Source organism: Typopeltis vanoorti, chromosome 19 (genome assembly GCF_054136105.1).
Source record: "Typopeltis vanoorti isolate ZY-2024b chromosome 19, IOZ_Tvanoo_1.0, whole genome shotgun sequence".
NCBI classification, from domain to species: domain Eukaryota; kingdom Metazoa; phylum Arthropoda; class Arachnida; order Uropygi; family Thelyphonidae; genus Typopeltis; species Typopeltis vanoorti.
This window is the reverse complement of record NC_143567.1, coordinates 5965316-5991936: the sequence shown is the minus strand read 5'-3', so window position 1 is coordinate 5991936 and position 26621 is coordinate 5965316. Positions and strand designations below refer to the sequence as shown.

At 37.2% G+C, this 26621-nt stretch overlaps 1 protein-coding gene across 16 annotated transcripts in view; it reads right to left on the bottom strand.

Moving 5' to 3' along the window:
- Nucleotides 1-26621, bottom strand: part of LOC150095834 (uncharacterized) — a 1527755-nt gene that overhangs the window by 833962 nt on the left and 667172 nt on the right. For all 16 annotated transcript variants that reach the window (XM_090409494.1, XM_090409490.1, XM_090409495.1 and 13 more), the window contains one exon: nt 23845-23943. In XM_090409494.1, the coding sequence (XP_090265620.1) occupies nt 23845-23943 (99 nt within the window). The remainder of the gene's footprint in view (nt 1-23844; nt 23944-26621) is intronic.

Sequence of the window (26621 nt, the reverse complement as noted above, 5' to 3'; positions counted from 1 at the left end):
GCATATAAAGCAAACATATATATATAAAAAAAGGTTAATGCACACTACTTATTTAGAAAAGCTACTGAACATATTTTTATATTGGTATAATAACTTTTTACTGCATGTAAAAGGTGAAGATAAGAATATTTTCCATGTTTTTAAAAATTACTTTGAAAAATTATTAACACGTTCCCTGCCAACTACAAATATACTCATATGTCGATTACCGACCTCCTATGCCAAGCACGAGTTAACCCGTAGTATAAGCACCTTAATTTGGACCCATGGCTTTTAAGTAAAGCGGAGAGCATGTCCAGGGGCTTGGTAGAAGGAAAACAATTTCCGCAAAAGTATAGTATATTATATGTGAGCCTCAGAAGCCAACTACGAATATACTCATGTCGATTACCAACCTCCTATGCCAAGCACAAGTTAATCTGTAATTTGTAAATCAAATTATAAATGGTACACTTTAAAACAATTTTCCACACACAATGGTGGTTTTTCCTGGCACGTAGGACAATAATAACGTGTTTCTGGTCGTTTATTTATTTTTATTTTAATTTATGTGCAACAAGATTACTCGTAGTTGCCGTACGAAACAAAATTTTGTCTGATAAGCCAGCTACGAGATTACTCGTACTGACCTTGAAAAGTGAAAGTGCTTGGCGTGTGGTAACAAACTATGCCTGAGGAGCGTGGCAGCGAACATGTTCAATGAGTAACTAGTGAATAGTGTGACAGAATCCAAGGAGAATGCAATCAGAATAAGAAGATATATTTCAATATTTAATTACCAACCCAATGATTGTTTTTAAGTAGATGACATGAAAGGGAGGAATGACATGTGGATTAGAGTATATCTTATCTGGAACAGTGAAATATGGTGGTATAAAAGCTTTATAATGGCTACACTGCATACTGCAGACAATATATTGTGAGAAGGCCAAATTCCAAATGATTTGGAGTCAAGTTCATATGATTCTTGGCTAATAATGAAATGAGCCATGGATGAGCAATATATATATATATATATATATATATATATATATTCATTTTTCTAAATTAACTGACTTAAAACCCGAGAATTATAACACAATGACATTTATTTGAAAAAACGCAACATGTTTCGTCAAGAACGACTTCATCAGGCGATAAGAACATAGAAAGATATTAAAAGACACGAAATTAACATTGACACACTCTAAAGCTATACAATTATAAAGCCATAATATTCGGCTGTAAATTACAGTTATTATGAGCTTGAACTACAGTCCGAGTTAAAGTTCTATTGTTGTACACCTGTGCATGTGTGGAATCACGCGATCTCCAGTATCTAATAGTAGAGTTGAAAGAGTCAGGCAAATTATAGCTAAGATTGTTATTCATGTGAAAAGGGTCCAAGGTGATTTCTTTTGACTCGACAATGCGGCGCCCTACTTCATCATGGCAGATGTGTAGGTTTGAAGTTGATGTCCAGTTTATTTCATGTTGGTGGCTTTCGTTGTTCGTGTTTATTGAAAACAGGACATGGCTTGACAGAGCAGTTGCTCTGGTTCTTTTATAAGCAATGTCTCGCTGGTGCTCTTCGAGACGTAGTAAGATAGATTTCTCTGTCTGCCCATAGTAAGGCTTTCTGCATTCACAAGTGACCTTGTATACACCTGGGAATTGTAGAAGGTTGTGAGGTTGTTTATAGTTGTTGAAGCGTGATCTTATTTTTGGCATAGTCGAGAAGCACGTTTTTATGTTAAACTTCTTTAGAATTCTACTCAGCTTTTTGGATAGTGTGCTAATATATGGCAAGACGATATGACCTTTGGAGTCGTCCTGTGTCTCTACGTTGCTACGTTGACAGTGGGATAATTGGTTGTTAATATTTTTTAGAGAGTAGCCATTGTTTTTAAAGGTCTATTTAAGATGTTGTAGTTCCTTTTTCAGTTCTTCTTCATCTGACAGTACAGATCTTGCACGATTCGCTAGAGTTGATATTTCTTGACGAAACATGTTGCGTTTTTTCAAATAAATGTCATTGTGTTATAATTCTCGGGTTTTAAGTCAGTTAATTTAGAAAAATGAACATATCCCAACCCCGAGTTAATAGTACTAATTATATATATATATATATATATATATATAGCCTTTCTTGGTCAACTGAAACTTTCTTTTTCAAGTCTGGCCAGTTTCTGCCAAAGAGGCACTGATGCTATCAGCAAGTAATCTCAGTGTCAAAGGATGCCTCCCTAGTTGGAGGAAAAGCCAACACCAGACCAGACCTACTAGGTGGTAGATGAACTTCATCATTCAGTAAAACACCACCACCTTGGTTTATGTGGCTCCCATCAATGAATGATTACATGCAAACCTATAATATATTTTGCTTAATGGGGGGAATAAAGTGACTGATGCTATGTTTGAATCTCAGAGCATGAGATTTCAGCTTCTGTCCTTCCCAACCTAAATGCAGTGAGAGTAGTACTCTTCAAGGGCATGAGAAATATATTGTGGAAATCCAGAGCCCCCCCCCCCCCAATCTTCAAGGGTGCAGCAGTAAAAGGGCTTTGTAGGCTTACTAGATAGCATATAGGGCTGAACCTGGTGGTAATGTGTTTAGGCGGATTCCTGATCAGCTAGCACATAATCCTCCGACCAAATCCACTGCCAGATCATGTCAGGAGGGATGCGGTATAGTAGTATGTGTATGTGGTGGTGGTGTGTGTGTGTGGGGGGGGGGGTAATCATATTATGGCATCCATGGCAATATGCCTAAGAAGTCTGCATGTTCCCCTGTTCTTCTTCTCTTCACATCTTGAACACCATCATGACAAGAAACATCATGTCAATGCAGTTAATCTCCCTCCAAAAATAAAATAAAATATATATACATATAAACAATAAATAAAATAAAATAAAAAACTCAAAGCATTACAAAAAATATCTTTTCATGAACATCTATGACAAATACCAAATTAAATAATGTCCACCATAAGCTGCATACATCAAAATCCGATCTCCTATGTTTGATCGACCTGAAATTTACTGCTTTATAACAATAGAAGTCCATCTTAACTATTTAAACATTACTGACTTTGTCTGCCACAAGGGCATTACTTGTGCTTTTATATGATCTGCTACTGACTGCCAAAGGATACTTAACCTAATCTCCTTTTTTTGGCCCTTCTGTGGCTTAAGATTTACTTGAATTCATACCATGTATCTTTCATTTGCTGTCTTTCGCCCCACTCCCAATTCTTATCCTGCAGTCCAACTATCTTAACAGTGAAGTTAACTTCCTTGGTGAATGTCCAGAACTTCAACTGAATGTTTTTCCCTCAATTCCATGACCAAGCTGAAAGAAAAGTTGAAGTATTTGTTATTAGCAATAACCTAAAAGAAACTGTTCATCTACCAACTGGAACATCTGACAATACTCTCACCCAACACTAAGGATATTTTCTCTTATAACCAGTTCTCTTTCAGGTACACCACTCCTCTTAGTAATTCAGATTGTAGCCTCAAATAAGTTTCATCTCTAGTGGAATGCCATTGATTCAACCATTTACGACCTCATTTCCTTTGATACTACAATGCCAAGTGGGAAAATCTCCAAGACTATTATTTTCTCCTTTACACAATCAGACAGTGTTTACATTTTCAAGATCCTGATACTTGCTGTGATATTTTCATGTGACAAATGCTATAAAATAAAATGATAGATGTGATAAATGTGATATTTTATGTGACAAATTATCTATATTAGAATCAATCTTCATTCCACACTCTCATCCATGTTTAAAGTTTTTGTCCAGCATCCGAGCCACAGTTTCCATGATACGTACAGGAGAGTCAAAAAACAGCGCATAGTGGTTTGAGAAAAAAACTAGCATCATACATAGCCCTACACTGAAGCTCATAATACCTGTGAAACAATCATTAACAGTGCTACATCTGACCTTAACATGACTAAATGTAGTGCAGAATATTATGATGGTGCATTTTTAACAATCAAGAAGGATATTCTCCAGAGATGGAGGGAATACTTTGAGAGCCTTGCCCAGCAGCTGCGGACATCCAAGAGGTGCAGATTGGGGCGATGACTAGTCTCACAGCAGAAGAGGTCCATTTAGCAATAAAATCGCTAAAACCGGACAAAACTGCTGGTGATGATGAAATTCGTACCGAAATGCTAAAAGCCTTAAATTGAGATGTTCTCTGCCTGACTCGAGTGCGTCAGGCTGCTTGGGTATCTGGGCGAGCACCAAAGCATTGGCAGACAGGCCTAATAATACCAGTCTTCAAGAAGGGAGACCAGAGAGAGATTGCAGCAACTATTGTGGCATCCCCTCCAAGCTGCTCAGCCTGCCTCGGAAAATATATGCTAGGTGCTTGGAAAGAAGATGCAGGAGCATAGTAGAATCAAAGTTCCATGAAAAACAATGTGGCTTTCGTCCTGGTAGAAGCACAACTGACCAAATCTTCACGTTAAGGCAAGTCTTTGAGAAATCTTGAGAATATGCAAAGATTGTCTACACGTTTTGTGGACTTGGAGAAGGCATATGACTGGGTTCCTCAGGATAAGCTTTGGCAAGTAGTGCAGGAGAATGGAGTGGATGGCCAACTATTAGCGGCCATCAAGTCCCTGTATGAATGCCTGGAGTTTTGTGTCAGGGTAAACAGCACAAAGTCTGAACCTTTCACAGTCACTGTTGCTCTCTGCCAAGCGTGTGTTCTGTCACCCCTCCTTTTCATAATATTCATGGACTGGATTGACAGGCACAGCCGAGGCAGTGAGTGTGTCAGAATTGGAAGATGTAGCATTGGATGTCAGCTTTTTGTAGATCACCTAGTTCTGCTTAATTCTTCCACAGATGACCTCCAGCAGACCCTGGATAGGTTTGTAGCTGTTTGTGCAGAAGCTGGGATGAAAATCAGTGTGGCCAAAACTGAAACATTTGCGGTCTCAAGACAACCATCCCAGTGCACTCTACATGTGAGTGGAGAAGTTGAAATACCTTGGGTCCATATTCACGAGTGATGGAAAGTGGGTCATAGAGCTAGATACTAAAATTGGCTCAGCAACCGCAATATTGTGGGAGTTTGGCCGTTCGGTAGTATTGAAGCAGGAGTTAAGCCAGAAGGCAAAACTGGCTGTCTTCAATACAGTCTATGTCCCCAGCCTCACCTATGGTCATGAGAGTTGGGTAATGACCGAAAGAATGCGGACACGAATCAAAGCGGCTGAAATGAGGTTCCTTCAAGGGGTTGCGGGGCTGACATGACTCGACAGAGTCAGAAGCTCTTCAATTCGGGGAAACCCTCAATACTCAACTGCTGCTTTTCCGTGTTGAGAGATCACAGTTACGTTGGTATGGGCACCTGGTCAGAATGCCACAAGAGAAACTCCCCCAGCAGGTCCTCTTTGCCAAGCTAGAGGGTGGAAGGCCAAGGACTCACATGGATAGATTATATCCAAAACCTTGGGTGGACACGTTTGGGAGTCCCACCAGAACACCTGAGTTTGGTGGCAGAGGATCGTGAGCATTGGAAGTTCCTCTTGCAGTTGCTGCCCCCACAACCCAATTAGAAAAGGTAGGCTTTGAAGATTGATGGATGTATGGATGATTGCAGTACTGCAATGTCATCTAAAGATAAACCTGACCTTCTGGCATTATTCTCATCCAACTCCTACATAGATAACCAAGGCAAATTACCTCCAATGTCACCTGCATCATCTCTATACTATATATTATGCTCAACTGGCATCCAAGCTGCATGATACAAGCAAGTTCGCATACAGATACCAGAAAAAGGAGACAAGTAGCTACTATCATATTATATTTTACCTACTAAGTAATGGAGAAAGTCATCAGCATACAATTTCTTCAACACTAGGAAAACTCTCAACCAATTAGTGAACACCAGTAAGGACTCTGTCAGTCAAGATCCACAGCGTGTCGTTGCCTACATCATTTAGAAGTGGTGAAGGCAAGGACATGCAAAATGTAGAGGGAAGTGAAACATGCCCTGGAGAGATTTGGAGATAATTGTGCTGTTACACTTGAAATTTCCTAGGTATCTGATAGAGTTTGGCACTGAGAGCTTCTCAGCAAACTGCCAACTAAGAGATGTCACTGGATTGCCACTTTTCTCTCAGATCACTGACTATATATTATTGTGGACAGTGGTCCTCAGAACTCTCATTTCACCCCGCCCCTTTCTCATATTCACATATGACCTTCCCCTCAGACTTCACACTTTAGTTATAGTTTAGCCGTGTCCGGACAATGCATCGCAAGAAAATTTGAAATCCGATTTCATGTCATTCCCATATATGAAAAAAAAAAAAAAAAAAAAGGAAATATTTTATGTATTTATTATTTCGATTACGTTTAGCGTTGTGAAATTTTTTATTCCTTATAAAGTTATTAATATTCTTTCTTACTACAGGCTCTGCATATGGAATATTAATTGTTACAAAACTGGGATAGGATCGTTAGGGAGAAAGAGCACGGTATTTAAGAATATTTAGGGTTAACAGTTATATCCAACTAATTAAAGTTAACTATTTACATACTCTTATTAACTATTCTATTAATAGTTAGAATAGTTATTAGGGAGAACAAAATATTTAAGAATAGTTAGGAGGGAGAAATGGCACAATATCTCAAAGTGAAATACATAATTATTTCTCTTGTGATCCATTCAAAAGTAAACTGTAATCAGAAATAACATGTTAACAACCAACTAACTCAACTGGCTAACAACCTCAGCTATGCTGGCGATATAGTATAAATAGACTCATCTTTAACCAAGGTGCAACAACACTTGGACCAACTATGCCAAGCTGCAAAAATATTTCGATTAACAGTGAAATAAAACTAAAATACTCACAAATATAGTACAAGGTTCCATCATTACAGAACACAGCCAACCTTTAGAAAAAGTAGAAGGCTTCCATGTTACTAATTGTATGATCATTTTCTTTAATATAATTACTCATAAGTGCACCTATTATCTGATGCACTTATGAGTAATTAAACTGGCTCTGTAAACGATAACAGTGTATAACATATCTTTCTATGTAAGAAAACTAGTCATTTTCAAAATACATGTGTATTCATGTATTCAATAACTGAAACACCTCATCTTCTGAATTAGTTCAGATAAAATGAGTGTGTGTGTGTCACATCTGGATGGATGTCTAAGAGTGCAAAAAAAAAAAACAGTTCGCAGGATAAATATTCTTAAATATGGTGCCCTTTCTCCCTAAACCACCCTATTCCAGTTTTGTAAATATTAATATTCCATCAGCAGAAATTAGGAACTCACCGATCAATAAAATATTACTTTCACTGTATAAGAATAAAAATATTATGCAAATCTAATTAAAATATAAATAAATAATACATAAATACATAAAAAACTATATTTTGTGAAATTTATCTTGCACTGCATTTACTTTTCATATATTGGTATCAATGCAGCATCATTTCAATTTTCTAGAGAATAACATTTTCAGCGAATTTTTTTCACATGTGATGAATTTTCCCTGTGATAAATATTCTCCGCGATGAATTGTCCGTGAACCAGTTTAGCTGATGATAGCACTCTCTTCATTTTTCCCATTCACATGAACAAACTTTGCAGTGTTCAAACATCCCATGCTTAAGTATCATCTACTGTAAGTGTTCTAAACACTGATCTATATACTAAACGTGTGGACAGACTTATGTGTTCGTCGAACATGTTGTTTATTTTTTTACGGTATATATTAGAACACAGAAACTAAGTAAATAATTAATTTATTAACTTATTGCTGATATTTCGCTGGTGTTATAACCAGCATCTTCAGAGCACAAAAACACAGTTTGTTACAATACGCGAGACTATGACAACATGGTGTAATCAGCAGACTGGTTAAACAAAATTGTAGCAGCAACACAAAGATTAGAGTCTTGATTTTTTGGCGCCCTCTATCTGAAAAACAAAACAAAAAAACTATCACATCTAGAGTCCTACAAAAAAGCATACTAGTTTTTTCTTAGGATGACTGTCTCCCAGATCTTAGGCAAGTTAATACAGCCATATTTGTTGAGATTTGGAGTGTATTTCAGGGCTTCTGTCGCCTCTAAGAACAATCTCTCCAACTTATAAGAGTTTCTGTGTAGTACTTTTGTGTTTTTCCAGTTGATCCTGTGTGCAGGGGTATCCAGAGCATGGTCTGCTAAGCCCGACTTGCCATAATGATAATTCCGGACGTATCTTTTGTGTTCGTTGATGCGGATGTTCACAGTTCTTCCTGTTTGACCGTAGTAGGCTTGATTACATGAGCAGGGTACTTGGCATACTCCTGGATGTGATAAAGGGGGAATGCCGTCCTTGGGTGAGCGGATAAGGGTAGCTAATTTGCTACATGGTCTGAATGCAGTGCATAGTTCATGTTTATTGAGAATTCTTGATATCTTTTCGGATGTGCCTTTGATGTATGGGATGGTGATTGTTTTGTTGTAGTTCTCTGTGGTGGATGGTGGGAGGGGTTTCTTAGGAGCATTTAGTATTTTGTTTATCTTGTGTTGATTATAGCCATTGGCCAAGAAGGTGTGGCATAAGTGAGCCAGTTCAGCAGCAAGAGCATTGTCATTGGAACAGATTGCTCTCACTCTATGGGTGAGTGTTTTTAAAATGCCATATTGTTGAGAAGGATGATGGTGTGATTGTTTGTGTAAGTATCTCCCTGTATGTGTGGGTTTTCTGAAAACTGAAAATGATAAGGAACCATCTGGAAGATGTGTGATAAGTGTATCCAGGAAGGGCAGACAGTTATTAGCTTCCAGTTTCATAGTAAAGTGGATTTTTGGATGTTGGCTATTTAAATGCGCTAAAAAAGTTTCCAATGTCTCTGGGCCATGTGGCCAAATAGCCAGTACGTCGTCAACATAGCGTAGCCAAAGTGTTGGTTTGAGAGTGGCTGTATTGATTGCTAGTTTTTCCAGGTGTTCTATGTAAAAGTTGGCTGGGGGGGAAAGGGGGAAGCCCATGGCTGTCCCATCTATTTATTTGTATATTTTCCCTGCATTTATTGTGAATTTGAATAGTTCAAATATATCAGGGGGGAAGTGGGACTTCAGTAGATTGAGGGTTTCTGTAAGTGGTACATTTGTGTATAGTGAGGTGATATCAAAGCTTACTATTAAGTCTGAGCTTTTTAGGGTCAGGTGTTGTAAGATGCTTTTTAGGTGGCCTGAATTTTTGACAAAGGAGAGAGAATTGTTTGTGAGAGTGGCTAGTAGCTTCGTTAAATGTCTAGCCAATTTGTATGTGGGACTATTTATACTGTCCACAATTGGGTGTAAGGGTGTGCCTTGTTTGTGAATTTTTGGTGCTCCATAGATCCTAGGTGTTTGAACATGGAAGGGCTTGAGTTTGTTTACTGTGTCTTTGGGCCAGGAGGTGACTTTTTTCAATAATTTTCGTGCCTTATTCTTTTGTGTGTTGGTGGGATTGCGATCTATAATTTTGCATTTCCTTTGTCTGCTTTTGTTATGATAATCTGGTTGTTGTTCTGTAGCTCTTTTATAGCAATGAACTCTTTATGTGGGATGTTATTTTTGGGAGGCTTGGACTTGATTAAGATGTTGGCCACATCTAAACGTATGTTGTTAGCTATTGTTGGAGGTAGGTCATATATTCCTTGTTCGATGGACGCCATTATTTTGGCTTTTGGAACTTGTTTGCGAGTCACGGCAAAATTGTGCCCTCGACTTAAAGCACTAGTGGCTTCTTTGCTTAAAGTGGGCGACGATAGATTCACGACGACGAGGTCTTGTTGTAATTGCGGTCGTTGTCTGGTGTTCCGTTGTTGGAGATTTTCAAACTTATTTTGGTGCTGGTTTTTGACTCTGTCGAATTCTTTTTTAGCCGTTGCGTCGGTGATGTTATCTAGGATCTCCCAAAGTTCCGTATTTAGAATATTATAAAGTGATTCACGTAGCGTGTTGATGGTTGAATTTGATTTTGCTAGTTCCAGACGAGTGGCGTTAATCTGTTCACGTAATAGCGCTACACTCGCTCGTTTATAGATACGTTGGGCTTTGGCTGAGTGGAACTTGTTTTTGATTTTAAAACAGTTCGGTATTAAATTGGTGTCTCGGCACCTCTTTAAGAAGGCTAACCTGGATACACTTATCACACGTCTTCCAGATGGTTCCTTATCATTTTCAATTTTTAGAAAACCCACACATACAGGGAGATACTTACACAAACAATCACACCATCATCCTTCTCAACAATATGGCATTTTAAAAACACTCACCCATAGAGCGAGAGCAATCTGTTCCAATGACAATGCTCTTGCTGCTGAACTGGCTCACTTACGCCACACCTTCTTGCCAATAGCTATAATCAACACAAGATAAACAAAATACTAAACGCTCCTAAGAAACCCCTCCCACCATCCACCACAGAGAACTACAACAAAACAATCACCATCCCATACATCAAAGGCACATCCGAAAAGATTTCAAGAATTCTCAATAAACAAACTACGCACTACATTCAGACCATGTAGCAAATTAGCTACCCTTATCAGCTCACCAAAGGACAGCATTCCCCCTTTATCACATCCAGGAGTATGCCAAGTACCCTGCTCATGTAATCAAGCCTACTACGGTCAAACAGGAAGAACTGTGAACATCCGCATCAACAAACACAAAAGATACGTCCAGAATTATCATTATGGCAAGTCGGGCTTAGCAGACCATGCTCTGGATACCCCTGCACACAGGATCAACTGGAAAAACACAAAAGTACTACACAGAAACTCTTATAAGTCGGAGAGATTGTTCTTAGAGGCGACAGAAGCCCTGAAACACACTCCAAATCTCAACAAATATGGCTGTATTAACTTGCCTAAGATCTGGGAGGCAGTCATCCTAAGAAAAAACTAGTATGCTTTTTTTTTTTTTCTTTTTCAGATAGAGGGCACCAGAAAATCAAGACTCTAGTCTTTGTGTTGCTGCTACAATTTTGTTTAACCAGTCTGCTGATTACACCATGTTGTCATAGTCTCGCGTATTGTAACAAACTGTGTTTTTGTGCTCTGAAGATGCTGGTTATAACACCAGCGAAATATCAGCAATAAGTTAATAAATTAATTATTTACTTAGTTTCTGTATTCTAATATATACCGTAAAAAAAAAAAAAAAAATAAACAACTGATCTATATACTGTCAATTAGGAGTGGTGGTAGCAAACTATCAGTCACCTTAAATGCTTCCAAATCAGTATTCTGTTTCTTGCAAAACCTTCTTTTGGGAAAAATCAAATAAACTCTGTACAGATTATAAATCCATTGAGTATAGCTTTCAGTTGTGTGTGTGTGTGTGCACACATTTAAGACCTCTGGAGTATCTGATGATTATCACTCAGATATGCCACATTTTTATTAAATTAACTTTCAATAATTACATTTTTAAAATTACAAAATTTTAAAAAATAGCTTCTAAGATATGATACATCATTTCCAACCCCTCCCATATTTAATTTAATATCTTAGTGACAATCTGTGAGAAGGATCACTATCACAACAATTCCTGTTTTGTGTATAATTTACATTGAAACCAAGCTTCCTAAATACATTATGGAAAATTATGGAGAAAACTACCATGTTAGAGCAAAACTTTAGTTTAATATAAACCAAAATGAACACTCGAACTTTTCGACCTTCAAATCAAGGTTCTTCATCTGGAGCATACACATATATACAGAGAAACAAGCTGTACTACAATCTACATGGTTTGCTAAAGTTACTGACCAACTGTTTACAACAATTATTGGCCTGACCTCTGGTGAAAAAAAAAAAAAAATCCTTAAATAAATCAAAGCTAGAATCCTATTATTATTATTATTATCTATTAGGTTACAAAATTAAATGGGGCTGGAGAGCAACATGTATATATATATATCATCATCATCATCAAATTCCTGCCATGTACCCTCAAGGGGTGTACAGGATATGACAGTATTACATGAAAAAATTACATCATTACTAACTTCCTATCTACAATTTTTCTCCAAATCAGTCTGTTACTTGTCAAGACATTATCAGATCTTATATTTTTATCGTCTAAGGCACTTTGTACTGTACCAATCCGCCTATATCTTGGTCTTCCTCTGGGTCGTTTTCCTGCCAACCTGGCAAAGAACACTTGTTTTGCTAATCTTTCCTCTCCCATTCTATTTAAGTGACCATACCACCTGAGATTAGCTCTGCTAATGCATTCCTGGATGCTGACAATGTCCAGTTCTTCCCTAATATCCTCATTTTTAATATGATATTGCCATTGATGCCATCTGTTCACGCCTCTAATCTTTCTCAGAACTCTCATATCTGCAGTCTCTAGTCTTTGGTCAAGTGTTTTACTTCTGACCCAGCTCTCAGATCCATAAGTTAAAACTGGTTTGAACACTGTCTTGTATACAGCTAATTTAGTGTTCCAACTAATTTCTCTCTTATTCCATATGAATTTATTCAATTGACTTCCCACCATACCAGCTTTGCTGATTCTGTTGTCTATTTCTATATTTAATTTACCATCTTCAGTAAAAATCGTGCCTAAGTAGCTGAAATGTTTTACTTGTTCCACAGGTTCTCCATTCACAACACAGTTGACATTTTCAATGATTCTGCCTATTTTCATTGTCCTGAGCAGAAATCCAACAGATATTTGCCATTATTATTAGCTTTGCTCTTTTCTCAAAATTTTCCCAAAATATTTTTGTATGTCTCACAATCATTTCCTACTCTGCTATTTAGATCCCCAACAAGGACCAACTTTTCCTTTTTCATTGTGTCAGTTGCTTTTTCTAAAGCCTCAAAAAATTCCTCCACTTCTACCTTAGTAGAACCTTCTGTGGGACCATAGGCACAAATAAGTCTCATTGTCCAGTTCCCTATTCTCATATTTGCCCACATTACTCTACTTGAGACTGACTGCCATTCAAGAAGATTAGCATCGTATTTTGTGTTGAATACTATGGCTACTCCTTCTTTTCCTTGATTGTCATTGCCTGAATATAACATTTTGTATTTATTGCTCAGAAAGATCTCACCAGTTTTGGTCTTTTTTGTTTCAGTCACCCCTACTATGTCGATCTGGTACTTATCTAATTCCTCAGCTAGCTCCATTTCTTTGCCATTCAGGCTTCTTACGTTGATAGTACCGATCTTTAACTCTGGTGATGTTGAGTTGGGGTTTGTTTTCATATTTGTTCCAGTAGCTGACTTTTCGCTGTTGACCTGGCGACGCCCCAGCTGGCATGAAATTTTGTCATGTTGTACCATCATTTTTTATTTTAGTTTAACCAATAAGAATACAATTTGGTCGGCTAAATCCCAAATTGCCAGCCCATCCTCGTTCGTTTAGTATCAAAGTAGATACCCAACAGGGTGCACCACGAGAAGGTGAGGATTGGACATTAGGTCAGAAGCCCTGGTCGGTTCTCCGCATTCCTTTAAAGGCTATGTGGAGGTCTCCTCTCAGTTATACAGCTTTGACCCTTAAGCACCGCATATATATATAATAAATAAATAAATAAAAAAATGATTACACATATAAATTTCAACCAATTGGTATGGAATAGTTTCCAAACCAATAGTTTCCATAGAAGCTTCCTAAAACTATTTCTTATCCCTACTTGTATATGACTTCTTCCATTTATTTAACTCTTGGCTCCAAGCACCTCACTTTTACTAATGCAAGCTGGCCTATCAAGAGATTCTTCTAGCATTTTCTTCTTCTAGTTCAACATCATGGCAGATTAAATCTCTTGGTGATTCAACCTCACTCTCTCTCTCTCCAAGGTGAATCTCACATAAATGTCTTGTTTAATATGTTCGATTTTACAATTTTTGTTTGGTAAAATTTATTGTTTGTGAGAAATATGGTTCTGTTATGTAAATGTTGTTAAGTATGCTAATTATGTACTTTGTATTATTCAAACTGTTATGTGACACAAGAGCAGTAATAGTGGCAGATATGTGTGTGATGTGGAGTTTTTGATGTGAATCTCAGAATCGGACATGTGCATTGGCTGTGGAAAATATGGTATAAGAACTATCATCACTAGATGAAGGGACAGAGAAGCTTGGCAGGAAAGATAAAAGAAGAAGGAGGTCGGCAGGAAAGATGAAAGGAGTCGACAGGGGGGTGGAAGCAATGGCAGGAAGGCAAAAAGTAGACAAACGGGGAACTTTGTCGATCAGATACAAGAAGCATGCAGGAGAGCAGAGCCAGACAAGTTAGTTACTGTACGGAGTAAAATTTAAAGAATGTCAGAGAACTTTCTAGAACCTTCGAAGGATAAAGAATTGTAACATATGTATGAAGGTGGTCTGAAAAGTTCTTGGCCTAACAATGAAAAAACAAATTTATAATTTCAAAATTATCTTTATTTTTCAACATAATCTCCCTTAAGACTAATACATTTATTAAGCGCCTCCGTAGCGCAATTGGAAGAACGACGGTACATTGCGCCCTTCGATTGGAATAGGCCTAAGTTCGATTCTCGTCGCGACGGGAGGAATCTTTATCTGGTCGATTTCAATCGATGGTGAGTTAGCCGATCTCATACGGAGGTAGCAGGGTTTTTTCTCCCGGAAACTCGGGTTTTTCATCCCGCATACATACAAATCGGCCCTTCAGAACACACGCAATTTACAGACAAAAATTACTAGTTGTGGTGGTGTTGGAGGTGGGCGGTAGATGGCGTTGATTCGTAGTAGAGGTAAGGTGTAGAGACAGTTGAAAATGTCCTCCCGCGATGAGTCTTCGGACTCCTTGGAGGTATCAGGAATAATAATAATTCCAGCGATGCTCCAGCACCATTATCCCATCCCTGTAGTAGTTATCAGTAAGATCTGCAAAATACACCTCTACAGCTGTAATTACCTCTTGATTCAAAGAAAAACACTGATCAGCGAGGAAGAGTTTTAGTTTTGGGAAGAGATGGAAGTCAGAGGGAGCCAAATTTGGGGAATAAGGTGGATATTCCAGCAACTCATAGTGTAGATCCCTTAATTTTTTTCATTGCCATAACACCTTTGTGGGCAGGTGCATTGTCCTGATTAAAGATGATTTTTTTTTCTTCTGCAAACTGGGTCTTTTCTCGCGGATTTTTTTGTCTAGCCTGGTTAAAAGATCAGAGTAACATTCCCCGGTTACTGTTTTACCCTTTTCAAGATAATTAATAAACAAAATGCCTTTATCACCTCAAAACACCGATTCCATGACCTTTCCTGCTGACCTTGTCTTCTTTGGTGCTGAACAACCGGCTTCTGTCCACTGTTTTGACTGCTGTTTAATGGTGAATCGAAGTTTGTTCCAAAGTAATAAATCGATGCACAAAATCAGTTTTATTCTTGTAAAATGCTCCAAGCACTGTTCAGATTTTCATGCAAGTGCATTTTTGATCTGCTGTGAGCAAGCGCGGTACCCTTCTTGTGCACAAAGCTTTTTCATTTGCAATTCTTCATGCAAAATATATCCTACACGTTCTTTTGATATGCCTGTAGTCTTAGCAATATCATGCACTTTGACTCGCCAGTCATTCAATACCATATTATGCACGTGATCAATGATTTCTGGTGTTGTTACACTTTTTGGAAGTCCTTAACGTGGATCATCTTCAAGGCTGGTATGGCCACGCTTAAACTTGGCAGCCCATTTCTTAATTGTCGAAAACAAAGGAGAAGAGTGCCCATAAACTTTTATGAACTTCGAATGAATTTTTTTTGGCATCAAACCTTCCTTTACAAAGATTTTATAATTGCACAATACTCAATTTTATCCATTTCAAGGGATACAGACAACACTTTTGCTTCAGAAAGCTGTATATAAAAAAAAATACTTGATAGAATGACTTGCAATTTCACATGGATGTTTATGACAGATGTATCAACTTAGAAAAGAAAAAAAATCTTGCCGATAGTGATGTCATCTATGGTCAAGGCCAAGAACTTTTCAGACCACCGTCCTATATATGTAAAACAATACCAAACTCTAATGAAATATATGGAGTCTTTTCAGTTGTTGCTACACAAGTATGAAAAGGCAGGAATTATAGAAAATTCTAACTCAAAGTGGAATAGTCCATTTATTCTGATAGAAAAACATATAATGGAAATTTGAGAGAAATCAATAAAGTTACAAAACCCATTGATTTTCCTCCATGTAAAATTGAAAAATTATTAATTGGTGTAGAAGGAGTAGAATATTTCACTCAACTAGATCTGAAATCTGGCTGTTTTCAGATTCCTTTAAAGAAGGAAGATAGAAAATATTTTGCCTTCACAACAAGATGGCAAAAGTACCAATTATGTCGTCTTCTTCAAGGAGAAGCTCAGCCATATCTTTCCAGTCACTAATGAATTCTGTTCTATGAGGTATGTTAGGAAGGAGTTATTTGTTTTCAAGATGATTTGCTAGTATACTCAGACAACCTATCATCTTATAGAAATATCTTGAAGGTATTTTTATGACCCAGATTTTCATCCTCTTTTTAAAAAAACTATATTAGCTTTATCTAATCTAGAAAGAATAGATAAAGCTAATATAGTTTTTTTAAAAAGAGGATGAAAATCTGGGTCATAAAGTTAATAAAGCAGGAATAATTCCCAGAAGAATTTTAAGAATAAGGAATTTCAAATTAATAAAATAGATGAATTGAATAAGATTAAGAGTAAATCACCTAATTGTCAAAATTGTGAAAAAATTCTTATAGTTGAAGCTCAGAAAAGGAATCCTATATGCTCAAAGGGATAAGGATGGTTTGCTTCTACCTAGGCAAATGCATGATGGTAAAATAAAAGTAAACAGTTTAACTCCGGTTATCATGAAACCATGGATTATTTATTCTTTTCATGATTCTGATCTATCATCAAGGATTTGAGAGGACCTGGTATTAAGAATTACAGACAGATATTTTTGGAAAAGTATGAGAAATGATATTAACTCATATATGAAGTCCTGTCATTTATGTCAGATTAGGTCTACCTTTAGAGGTAAAGGACCTGTATAACCCTTTCCAATTCCAGTTAGACTATTTCAAGCTGTAGCTATTGATACAGTTGGATCCTTAGCTACAACAAAGCAAGGAAATAGTGTATTCTAGTAACCAATGATATGTTATCATGCTTTCCAGAAGCAGTACCAATGAAGGATCAGACTTCTAAAAGTGGGTAATAAATTTTTTTAGCTAATAATCTCAAGATATGATAAACCTCAAACATTTTTATCTGATCAAGGAGCAAACTTTACTGCAGAACTAATGTTGCAGTTAGTTATGTAAATTATTAAATATAGTAGAATCTGCTTATTGTGATCCTGGATAATATTATCAAAATTAGTCAGTCCCAAAGCACACAATTTAAAATGAATTAAATATAATCTGTCTATTATAATCAAAGTTCTGGTTATTGTCATCAGAATCCTTGAATGTTTAGCCTTTTGCATCTCAGAATTATGAACTTTAAGGATTAATCAGGAGAAAATCTGACAAAGATCATTTGTTGAAATCTGACTTGTGTTAAACTTCTTTTAATCTTATTCTCCAAGATTCATCTCAGCTCTACCAGGAAAATTGCTGTACAAGCTTCTACCAGACAAATCCTGAAGATGGAACCCGAGCTTCCTGAACTCGCACACCCAGTATCTCGGGAAGAGGTACAAATAGCCTTAAAACTGACCAAGAATGGCAAAGCTGCAGGAGTGGATGGTATACTCCCTGAGTTCCTAAAACATCTTGGTCAACATAGCTGGCTCATTCACATCATTTGGATCTTTCCCAAACCAGGGAAAGATCCAAACGATGTGAAAAACCTGCGACCTATCTCCTTGCTTTGCATCACCTTTAAGCTCTTTGAAAGAATTCTCCTTAAAAGAATTTCACCACTCATCAAAAGAGCACTCCCGACTGAGCAAGCTAGCTTTGGGCCAGGAAGAAGTTGCTGTGACCAGGTCCTGGGCCCTGACAACTCAAATTGAAGCAGGCTTCCAGAAGAAACTTAAATCTGGAGCCACTTTCATTGACCTAACATCTTCTTATGACACTGTCTGGATCAGGGGCCTCCTAAAACTAGGAATAACTGGTAATTAGTTTGGCAGTTGGGCTGAATTTAGCCCAACTGCCAAGACTACCAAATTAACCTGCAAGAGGGCACCATTAGGACTTTAGGAACAATATTAGTTTCTTGCTTTCTTCCTCATTTGCTTTGTGTTAGTTCCTGAGTGCACATACCATATCTTTATGTTCCTGAAGATGGCAATGTGACATTGCCGAAATATAGAAGTTATTCATTAAAGTTACCTTTAATTAATATACTTTATATGCGTTGTTAATTCCGTAAACTAATTACCAGTTATGTCTAACCAACGTATAAGTCTTACTACCAGAGTAAAACTAGGAAATATTATAAAGTGTAAAAAAACTTTACAACTTTTTGATTCTATTCTCTCCAACAGAACTTTTAAACATCTATGTGTATGATCTACCTCATACCAGATCAAGCAAGTATATGTATGCCGATGACCTAGCGATCTTACATCAATCCACCTCCTTTACCAACCTAGAATCAACCTTGAATACAGACCTGAACACCCTGGAAGAGTACTTTAAGCAGTGGTACTTGAAGCCAAAGCCAATGAAAACAGTGTCCTCAGTATTCTGCCTGTACAATGCAGAGGCGAATCAACAACTCAACCTTTCTTTCTGTGGAAAAATGGTAGAACACGAGCCTCACCCAAAATACCTTGGAGTGAGCCTGGACAAAAGCCTATCCTATAAAAGGCACATCATCAACCTCTCCAATAAAATTAAAACCAGAAATAATATCATTTTAAGGCTTGCTGGAACAAACTGGGGTTGTGGTGCAGAAGTCCTAAGGTCGTCTGCACTAGCCCTCGTATTCTCTGCAGCAGAATATTGTGCCCCTGTCTGAGAAAGAAGTACACACACTAACATTATAGACACCCAGCTAAACTCTACCATGCGCACAATTAGTGGGACAGCGAGAAGCACTCCTCTCTCCTGGCTGCCTGTTCTATCTAACATTGCTCCACCACACATACAGAGAAGACAAGCCTCGATTAAGGAATTTAATAAAGCAGTGAGCAACCTACTCCTGCCCCTACATCAGACTCCCAGTCTACGCCTCAAATCTAGAAAGCCTCTCTGGTCCATGGACGAATTCTCTTCAGCTGCACTGCCATCAATATCTGACATATGGAGAGAACACTGGTCCAACAATTTACTAACAAATGGCTTCCTGGTAGAAGATCCCTGTGCTCTGCAGCCTGGTTTTGGTCTTCCTAGGAACAGTTGGTTATCAATAAACAGGATCATAACTAGTCAGGGAAGATGTGGCTACCTTCTACATAAATACCATGTAGATTGTATTTATGTAGACGGTATCCACGGGAGAACAATCGTCTGATTGTTCTCCCGTGGCTCAGACGATTACTCATATTGTGTACGACTGCCCAAGGTGCCAATTTCACGGTGGTGGCCTACAGGACATTCACAAAGTGACGGATAAGGCCTTAATTGGCTTTCCAGCCTTGACCTTGATCTGTAGTAGGTGTGGTGTGATTCTGGAGGAAACAGAAAATCACGGTCCTGTCTCACCACAAAGACGTTATTCTCGTAGTCACTCTCATAGTCCTCGTCATGGTATCAACAGAACTCCTCCTCATGTTAGAAGATGATGTAATGTGAAATGGGCCCACTCTAATGGATTAAGTTTTCTCACACAAGACACAACTGCTCTCTAATTAAACCTAGGATACAGCAAGATTTATGTTGTGAAGTGTTGTGAGAATATGCAGCCTTGTCATACTTGTTACATTAGGATGATAATTGCCCCTGGCTTGATTATGACAAGTTACTTTTGCTTTATTAAAAAAAAAAAAAAAGAAAAAAAGAAAAAAGGAAAGATTTAGAAAGCTGGTTGTGCCTTTTATGCAATGAACTTTTATATGTTAAGATTTTCATCATTTGTTGCTGGAAATTGTGATTGTGCTCTTCACTTACTTGTTTAATGTAGCCATAAGCATAAATAAATAAAATCTTATTCTTCCGTAAATTTTATATCTTCCAGGCGAATGCAGGCGGGTTATCTTCTTATAATCTTAATCTTCCGTAAATCTTAAATCTTCCAGGCAATGCAGGTGGGTATGAATACAGCTGAATTGCGGTTTCTCGAGTTTATTTTTGTGCTCTCTTTGGGTAAGCGAATTTTACTTGAAGTGCTCATTAAAACAGTCTTTAGCCTTATGGCAGAAGCAAGTAAAAAACAAAGATTTATCTTTTCAAGAAAAGCAAAGAATTTTGGAGTGCTATGATAAGTTACCCAAAATGAGTCAGCATAGTGCAGCTGTACATTTAAAAATTGCACAACCACACTTTTGTAAGCTCGTAAAAAACAGATCAAACATTGAAACTTCAGTTCTTACTAATGAGAACATAGATCAGAAGAGAGCCTGATCTGATAATGATACTCAGTTGAATCAACATTAAAAAGTTTTGTTTAGTGATGTTTGTGAAAAGAATGCTTCAATTAATGGCCCTTTGATGCTTCAAAAAGCAGAACTTGCAAAATCAGTGGGAAAGACATTTCACTGCAACTAACGGATGGTTTAACAGGTGGAAGAAGCAAGAGAATATGTGCATAAGAGTATTCATGGTGGAGAAAAAAATGCTAATTTTTTATCAGCTGATGCATGGATTAAGACTAATTGGCCAAAAATTATTGCTGAATATTCTCCCAAGGTTATTTATAATGCAGACAAAATAGGACTCTATTTTTATGCAATGCCTGAGCTTACTTATTTGTTTATAAATGAAAGTACTAAAGGATTTAAATCTTCAAAAGAGTGAGTGACAGTTCTTTGTTGTGCTAATATTAAAGGTGAGAAACGAGAGTTCCTAGTGATTGGAAAAAAATAAAAATCCTTGGTGTTTTAAAGGTGTCAAAAGTTTGCCTGTTGATTACGATTCTAGTGAAAATGCTTGGATGACTAATGCCAATGGGAGGATAGTGTGTGTGTGTGCTGCCTCGTTTTGACAATTATGAGTTAAGTAGATGAGCAATGATAATGAATGATATGATTGCAAGAATGCGCAAAAAAAGAGATCTGGAATTTGTTGATGTCTGGAGTGTGTTTGAAGGAAAAAGACAGTTGTATGCTAGAGACGGGTTGCATCTGAACATGGAAGGTCATAAGCGATTGAAGAAGTTACTGTTTTCTGAACAAGTTGAAGTAATTGGGCAGGGAAACTAAAATGGAAAAGGTTGAGTGTAAGAGAGAGAGAGAAACTTTAGTAGTGATTGTATATTTGTTGATCCTTATTTGCAGAATAAATTGCAAAACAGAGAGGATAAAAATCGACATGGGACTACTGAAATTAGTGACATGTATATCAGTTCTAAAGCTGGTACAAGAAATAAAGGGAATCTGCAATTTTTGTATACCAATGCAAGAAGCATTCAAAATAAGAGAGTCAGTGCAATCTCACCAAAAGTTGTAGGTATTAGTGAAACTTGGCTGTCAGCAGAAGATGTGGTCACTGGAATTGAATGTGATGGTTACAATATGAGGAGTACTATTAATTATAGCTGATGTGTTGCAGCCAAAGAAAGTAATATATCAAGATGATAGACATGTGAATGAGAGTTCATTTGAGGCAGTCTGGTGTGAAATAGTGACCAACACAACCAAATATACTGTTGGTTGCTGCTATAGGCCAGGGGGTATGGGATTCATGTATCAGCAAATTAGTGCAATGAGTGCAGGTTTAGTGATTATTATGGGGGATTTTAATTACGGTGATATCAATTGGAAGGAGGAAATATCACATGGCAAAAAGGAAATGGAGTTTATACATCTTGTGCGAGATAATGACTTGAAACAGCACATAACTGAAGGGACACGAGTGTTGGACTTAGTCATTGGTACAGAGGATATATGCATAAGTAAGGTGTCCTCGTTACCTCCAATTGGTGAGAGCGATCACGTGGTATCGACTTGGGAGGTTGCAAAATCTGTGGATTTTTCTGTTAAGAAGGGGTATATAAGGAAATACAGGTTAGGCAATTATAACAAGCTTCAGAGTGAGCTTGCAGCCATCCCATGGCAGAACATATTGCAGGGAAAAGATGTTAGCAGTGCATGGGATAAAATCAGCGGGTATCTGAGGAAAGCAATATCAGATTGTGTCCCAATGGTCAGGAAGACAAATAAGGTTCGTGTTAGATGAAAGAGTAGTAGCAAGCTTGATCTGCAAAAAAAGAAAATGTTATGGAGAATGTACAAGGAGAAAGGCGATCAGTACACCCACGAGCAGTACAAGGCTCAAGCTAGGAAGGTTACCAGCATAGTAAGAAAAGCTAAGTCAGATTATGAGAAGACCTTAGCCAATGAGAACAAGGGTAATCCCAAAGAATTCTTCCGCTATGCGGTAAGTAAAAGGAAGAATGACTTTGGAAGGATAACTTTAGTGGATGCTGATGGTATTGAGGTGACAAATTCAGATGTAAAAATCGAGTTACTGAGTGATCACTTTTCAAAAGTCTATCACCCAAGTGAGGATATCTCTGTACCTGTAGCAATAACTAATGTAAAAATTGAAGTTAAGAAATCAGAGGTATTAAATATATTGCAAAATTTAAATGCAAACACTGCTGTAGGTTTAGATGGAATATCAGCTCGTGTGTTGCGTGAATGTGTAAAGGAATTGTCAACGCCTCTTACTTGGTTATTTAACTTAAGTTTGAATCTGGTATGGTCACTAGGGAGTGGAAGGAAGGCGAAGTAGTTCCTTTGCATAAAGGTGGCTCTAAAACTGTGGTCGTTAATTACAGACCAATACCATCTCGGGAGTGGTGGTAAAAGTATTGGAAAAGTCGGTTAAAGACAAAATTCAAGAATGGGTGTCATGGCAAGTCGGATCTGGCAGACCATGCTTTGGATACCCCAGCACACAGGATCAATTGGGAAAAAACAAAAGTAATGCACAGAAGCTTCTACAAGTCAGAGAGGTTGTTCCTGGAATCAACAGAAGCCTTAAAACATACTCCAAATCTTAACAAGTATGGCTGTATAAATCTACCAAAGATTTGGGAGACAGTCATCCTAAGACCAAATTAATATTTATTACTTTTATTTTATTTTTTCAAACTTTCTAAGACTATTATTTGGACTACTATTTCAAAACTTGGAATTTTTTTTTTTTTTGAAACCTAGATGGCGACCTATTAGGACTTTAGTCTTATGTTGCACGCTGCAATTACTTATACTAGCCCAATATTACACCGGATTGTGGTTGTCTTGCATTTATAACAAACTTTGTGTTGTGTGCTCTGAAGATGCTGGATATAATACCAGCAAAATATTAGCTTTTAAGTTAATAAATAGTTATTTTCTTATCCATCTGTGTTCATATCAATACCGTTAAATCTATTACAACAACCCTTTAAATTAGGTTACAGAGATGACATATTAAGATCTGTTATCCGATAATTATCGTATAATAGGTTTTCATAATCAACACTAAAATTATCAATTTTGGACCATCTTGAGGTCTTGTATTAGTTTTGAAAAGCAGAAATTAGACTGCTTGATCATAATTGTAATGCAATTCGCTATACCGAATTTTTGTTACCAAATGATACAAAGTTTAGAACTTTCCCCATTTATAGCTAGCAGCAACAAAATACAGATGCTATTGATGAATAACTAAATTTAGATTTGATATTTAAACACAAATTAAAAAAAAAAAAAAAAACATATCTATTAATGGCTACATTACCTTTCCTTCAGCATCAACAGGGGCATCCTTCTGTAGCAGAAGACGGGCTACCTTGATATTTCCATATTTGGCTGCCAGATGCAATGGAGTAAATCCTTTCTAAAATAGAGCTATATATTAACTTTAAAAGCAACAACAAGTACAGTTTAATCCAAGTACATTTATACAAAGTCATTCCAAGCACAGTTTAATCTCACTATAGCAAACAAGTTACAACCCCCTGTCAAAAAAGTATCTGATCAATGTTATCACTACAATGACCGCACTATATTTCTCGGAAAGTTAACAAACATTTTAGCACGCAAAAAATGAAATAGCTCACTTTAAAGTATAAAAAGAAAAGAAAATTTTACGTATGATTCATAGATTTAAAGGTTAATTTAAAGAAAATAAATATCTGTGTTAGTAAAAAGTATCTGATCAAGCTGACAGTTGGAAAAAAAGTAAGCAACTGCTGAGGAAACAAACATGTATCATTCCCCAATATGCAAATAACTGTCTGCGCATTCATAAGGCATAGAGACAATGTTTATAAGGAGCAGAATCATTGTTGCAAAATCTGAATTCCATCTACAGTGCTAAAGGATGGCTGCTGTGAAAGAACTTTTGAGTGATTTAAAAAACACAATGATTGAATATCTGAAAGATGGAATGCATGTGACATTTGGAAAATATATTGTTCGACTAATACTGTAATAAACATGCTTTAAAGTGGACACCATGTGCCTCACACAGACAGGACAGAAAACTGGCTGAACTTGTGAAAACTAAGTGCCGTTCAACATCCAAACAACTTAATGCTGAATGGTAAAACTACAGAGTGAAGGTAAGTGACTGCACAGCACGAAATCAGCTGAATCGTCAAGGATTTCACTTTTTCAAAGCTAAAACGAAACCCTTTTTTTGACAAAGCAACACAAAAAGGCATGTTTCCAATTGATGACTGGAAAAATATCATTTTTTGTGATGAATTTCAAATTTGCCTTAGAACTAGTGATGATAACAGTACCTTTCTATGAAGAAGAGTTAGTGAAAATTTCTTTGATGAGTGTATTAATACCAAGGATAAATTTTCACCCTCATTTACTGTTTGGGTTTGCATGACCAGGGGTGGCTCGTGCATAGGCACTGCGGAACTGCAGCACCCTCAATTTTTCTTGATATATAAATATATTTATTAATTTATTTATACTTGCTTGTAATATTTAATTTTATCATCAACAATCCTATACAATTCTCTTATTTTGTACAAAAAATAATAAAAATCATCTTGTAGTACTTAGGATAGCAAAGGACATTAGCAGCACTGTGTTTACCACAGTGTCATATTGCTACACGTGCAAGCATATGCACGTCATAGTGAGATGCGAGCTATTAGCGTAATGTGGCACTGTCTGTTGTGCAGTTCCGCTGTCATTTATGTGCAGTTTGCGCCAGTAGTGCTTATCGTGTTTACTCCATCTCTTTAAATATTTGGACATTACTGGAAAAATGAAACTATAACAAATGACATAACATTTGTTATAGTTTTTATTTTAGAACATTATTGGGGTTATGATAATGGATTTTATTTTTAAGTAATTTGGGGTAGTTGCAGGCAGTTGTGGATGAGTGGTGAAGACAGAGCTGTAGAGCAGGTGCCCTCCCTCGATGAGTCATTGGACTCCTTGGAGGCGTAATAATAATAATAATAATAATAATTTTGAATTCTACCAAACTGTATAATTTTATTGATAATAAAATTTTGGTTATGAGGATCGGCTGAGGGAATGTGGACTGCAGAGTTTGGTGGATAGAAGAAGGAGAGGTGATATGATTGAGACTTTTAAACTGTTGAGAGGTGGTTACAGGGTTGACACTGGGGAGTTTTTTCGCTTGGTTGAACAACAGGAAGGAGTGATGACAAGAGGCCATCCCTGGAAGTTACGAAAGGAAACTGTGAGCAAGAGGGTGAGGAGTGGTTTCTTTGCATGAAGGGTGGTTGAACCGTGGAATGCATTGCCTGATGGAGTGGCGAGAGCGAGAATGGTCAATGAGTTTAAGGAATGGTATGATAGACTTTGTGTTTCTTAGGAGGGACCTTCCCTTGATGAGTCTTGACAGACTTTATGTTCTTAGGAAGGACCTCCCACGATGAGTCTTTTGACTCCATGGAGGCCTGAATAATAATAATAATAATAAACAATATTTTTTCATGCTTATTTTATTTTTTGAATTTTTACCATAATTTTGATATTTTATCCAAACACGTATACACTGTACTTACAGCGTGTATGTATATTTTGAAAGTTGCAGCACCCCCACGATTTCAAGCCAAGAGCTGCCACTGTGCATGACATTGGAAAATTTGGTATTGTATTAGGTACAATGAACTTCGAAGTGTATGAAGACATTTTAGAGAATTTTTTTGGTTCCTAATATTGAGAAATAGTAATGGGATTCCAATGGCTTAATTTTTAAAGATGACAATGCATCTTGTCACTGCAGCAGATGAATCCAGAACTATTTGTGAAACAATGGAAACACTCCAATTAAAACTATGATTTGTCTTTCAAACAGCCCAGACCTTAATCTGATTGAAAATGTTTGGAAAATTTAAAAGCGAAAAACTGACACCAAAAGGCACACAAACGTTGTTGAATTACTTCAAGCAATCACAGAAAGCTGAAGTGAAAATCTGCTATCCGACTGTCAAAAGTTTATTGAATCCATACATAGGTTTTCTGATCAAAGAATAATCTCAAACTTTTTTCTTCAGTGTTTGATTTCCATTCACC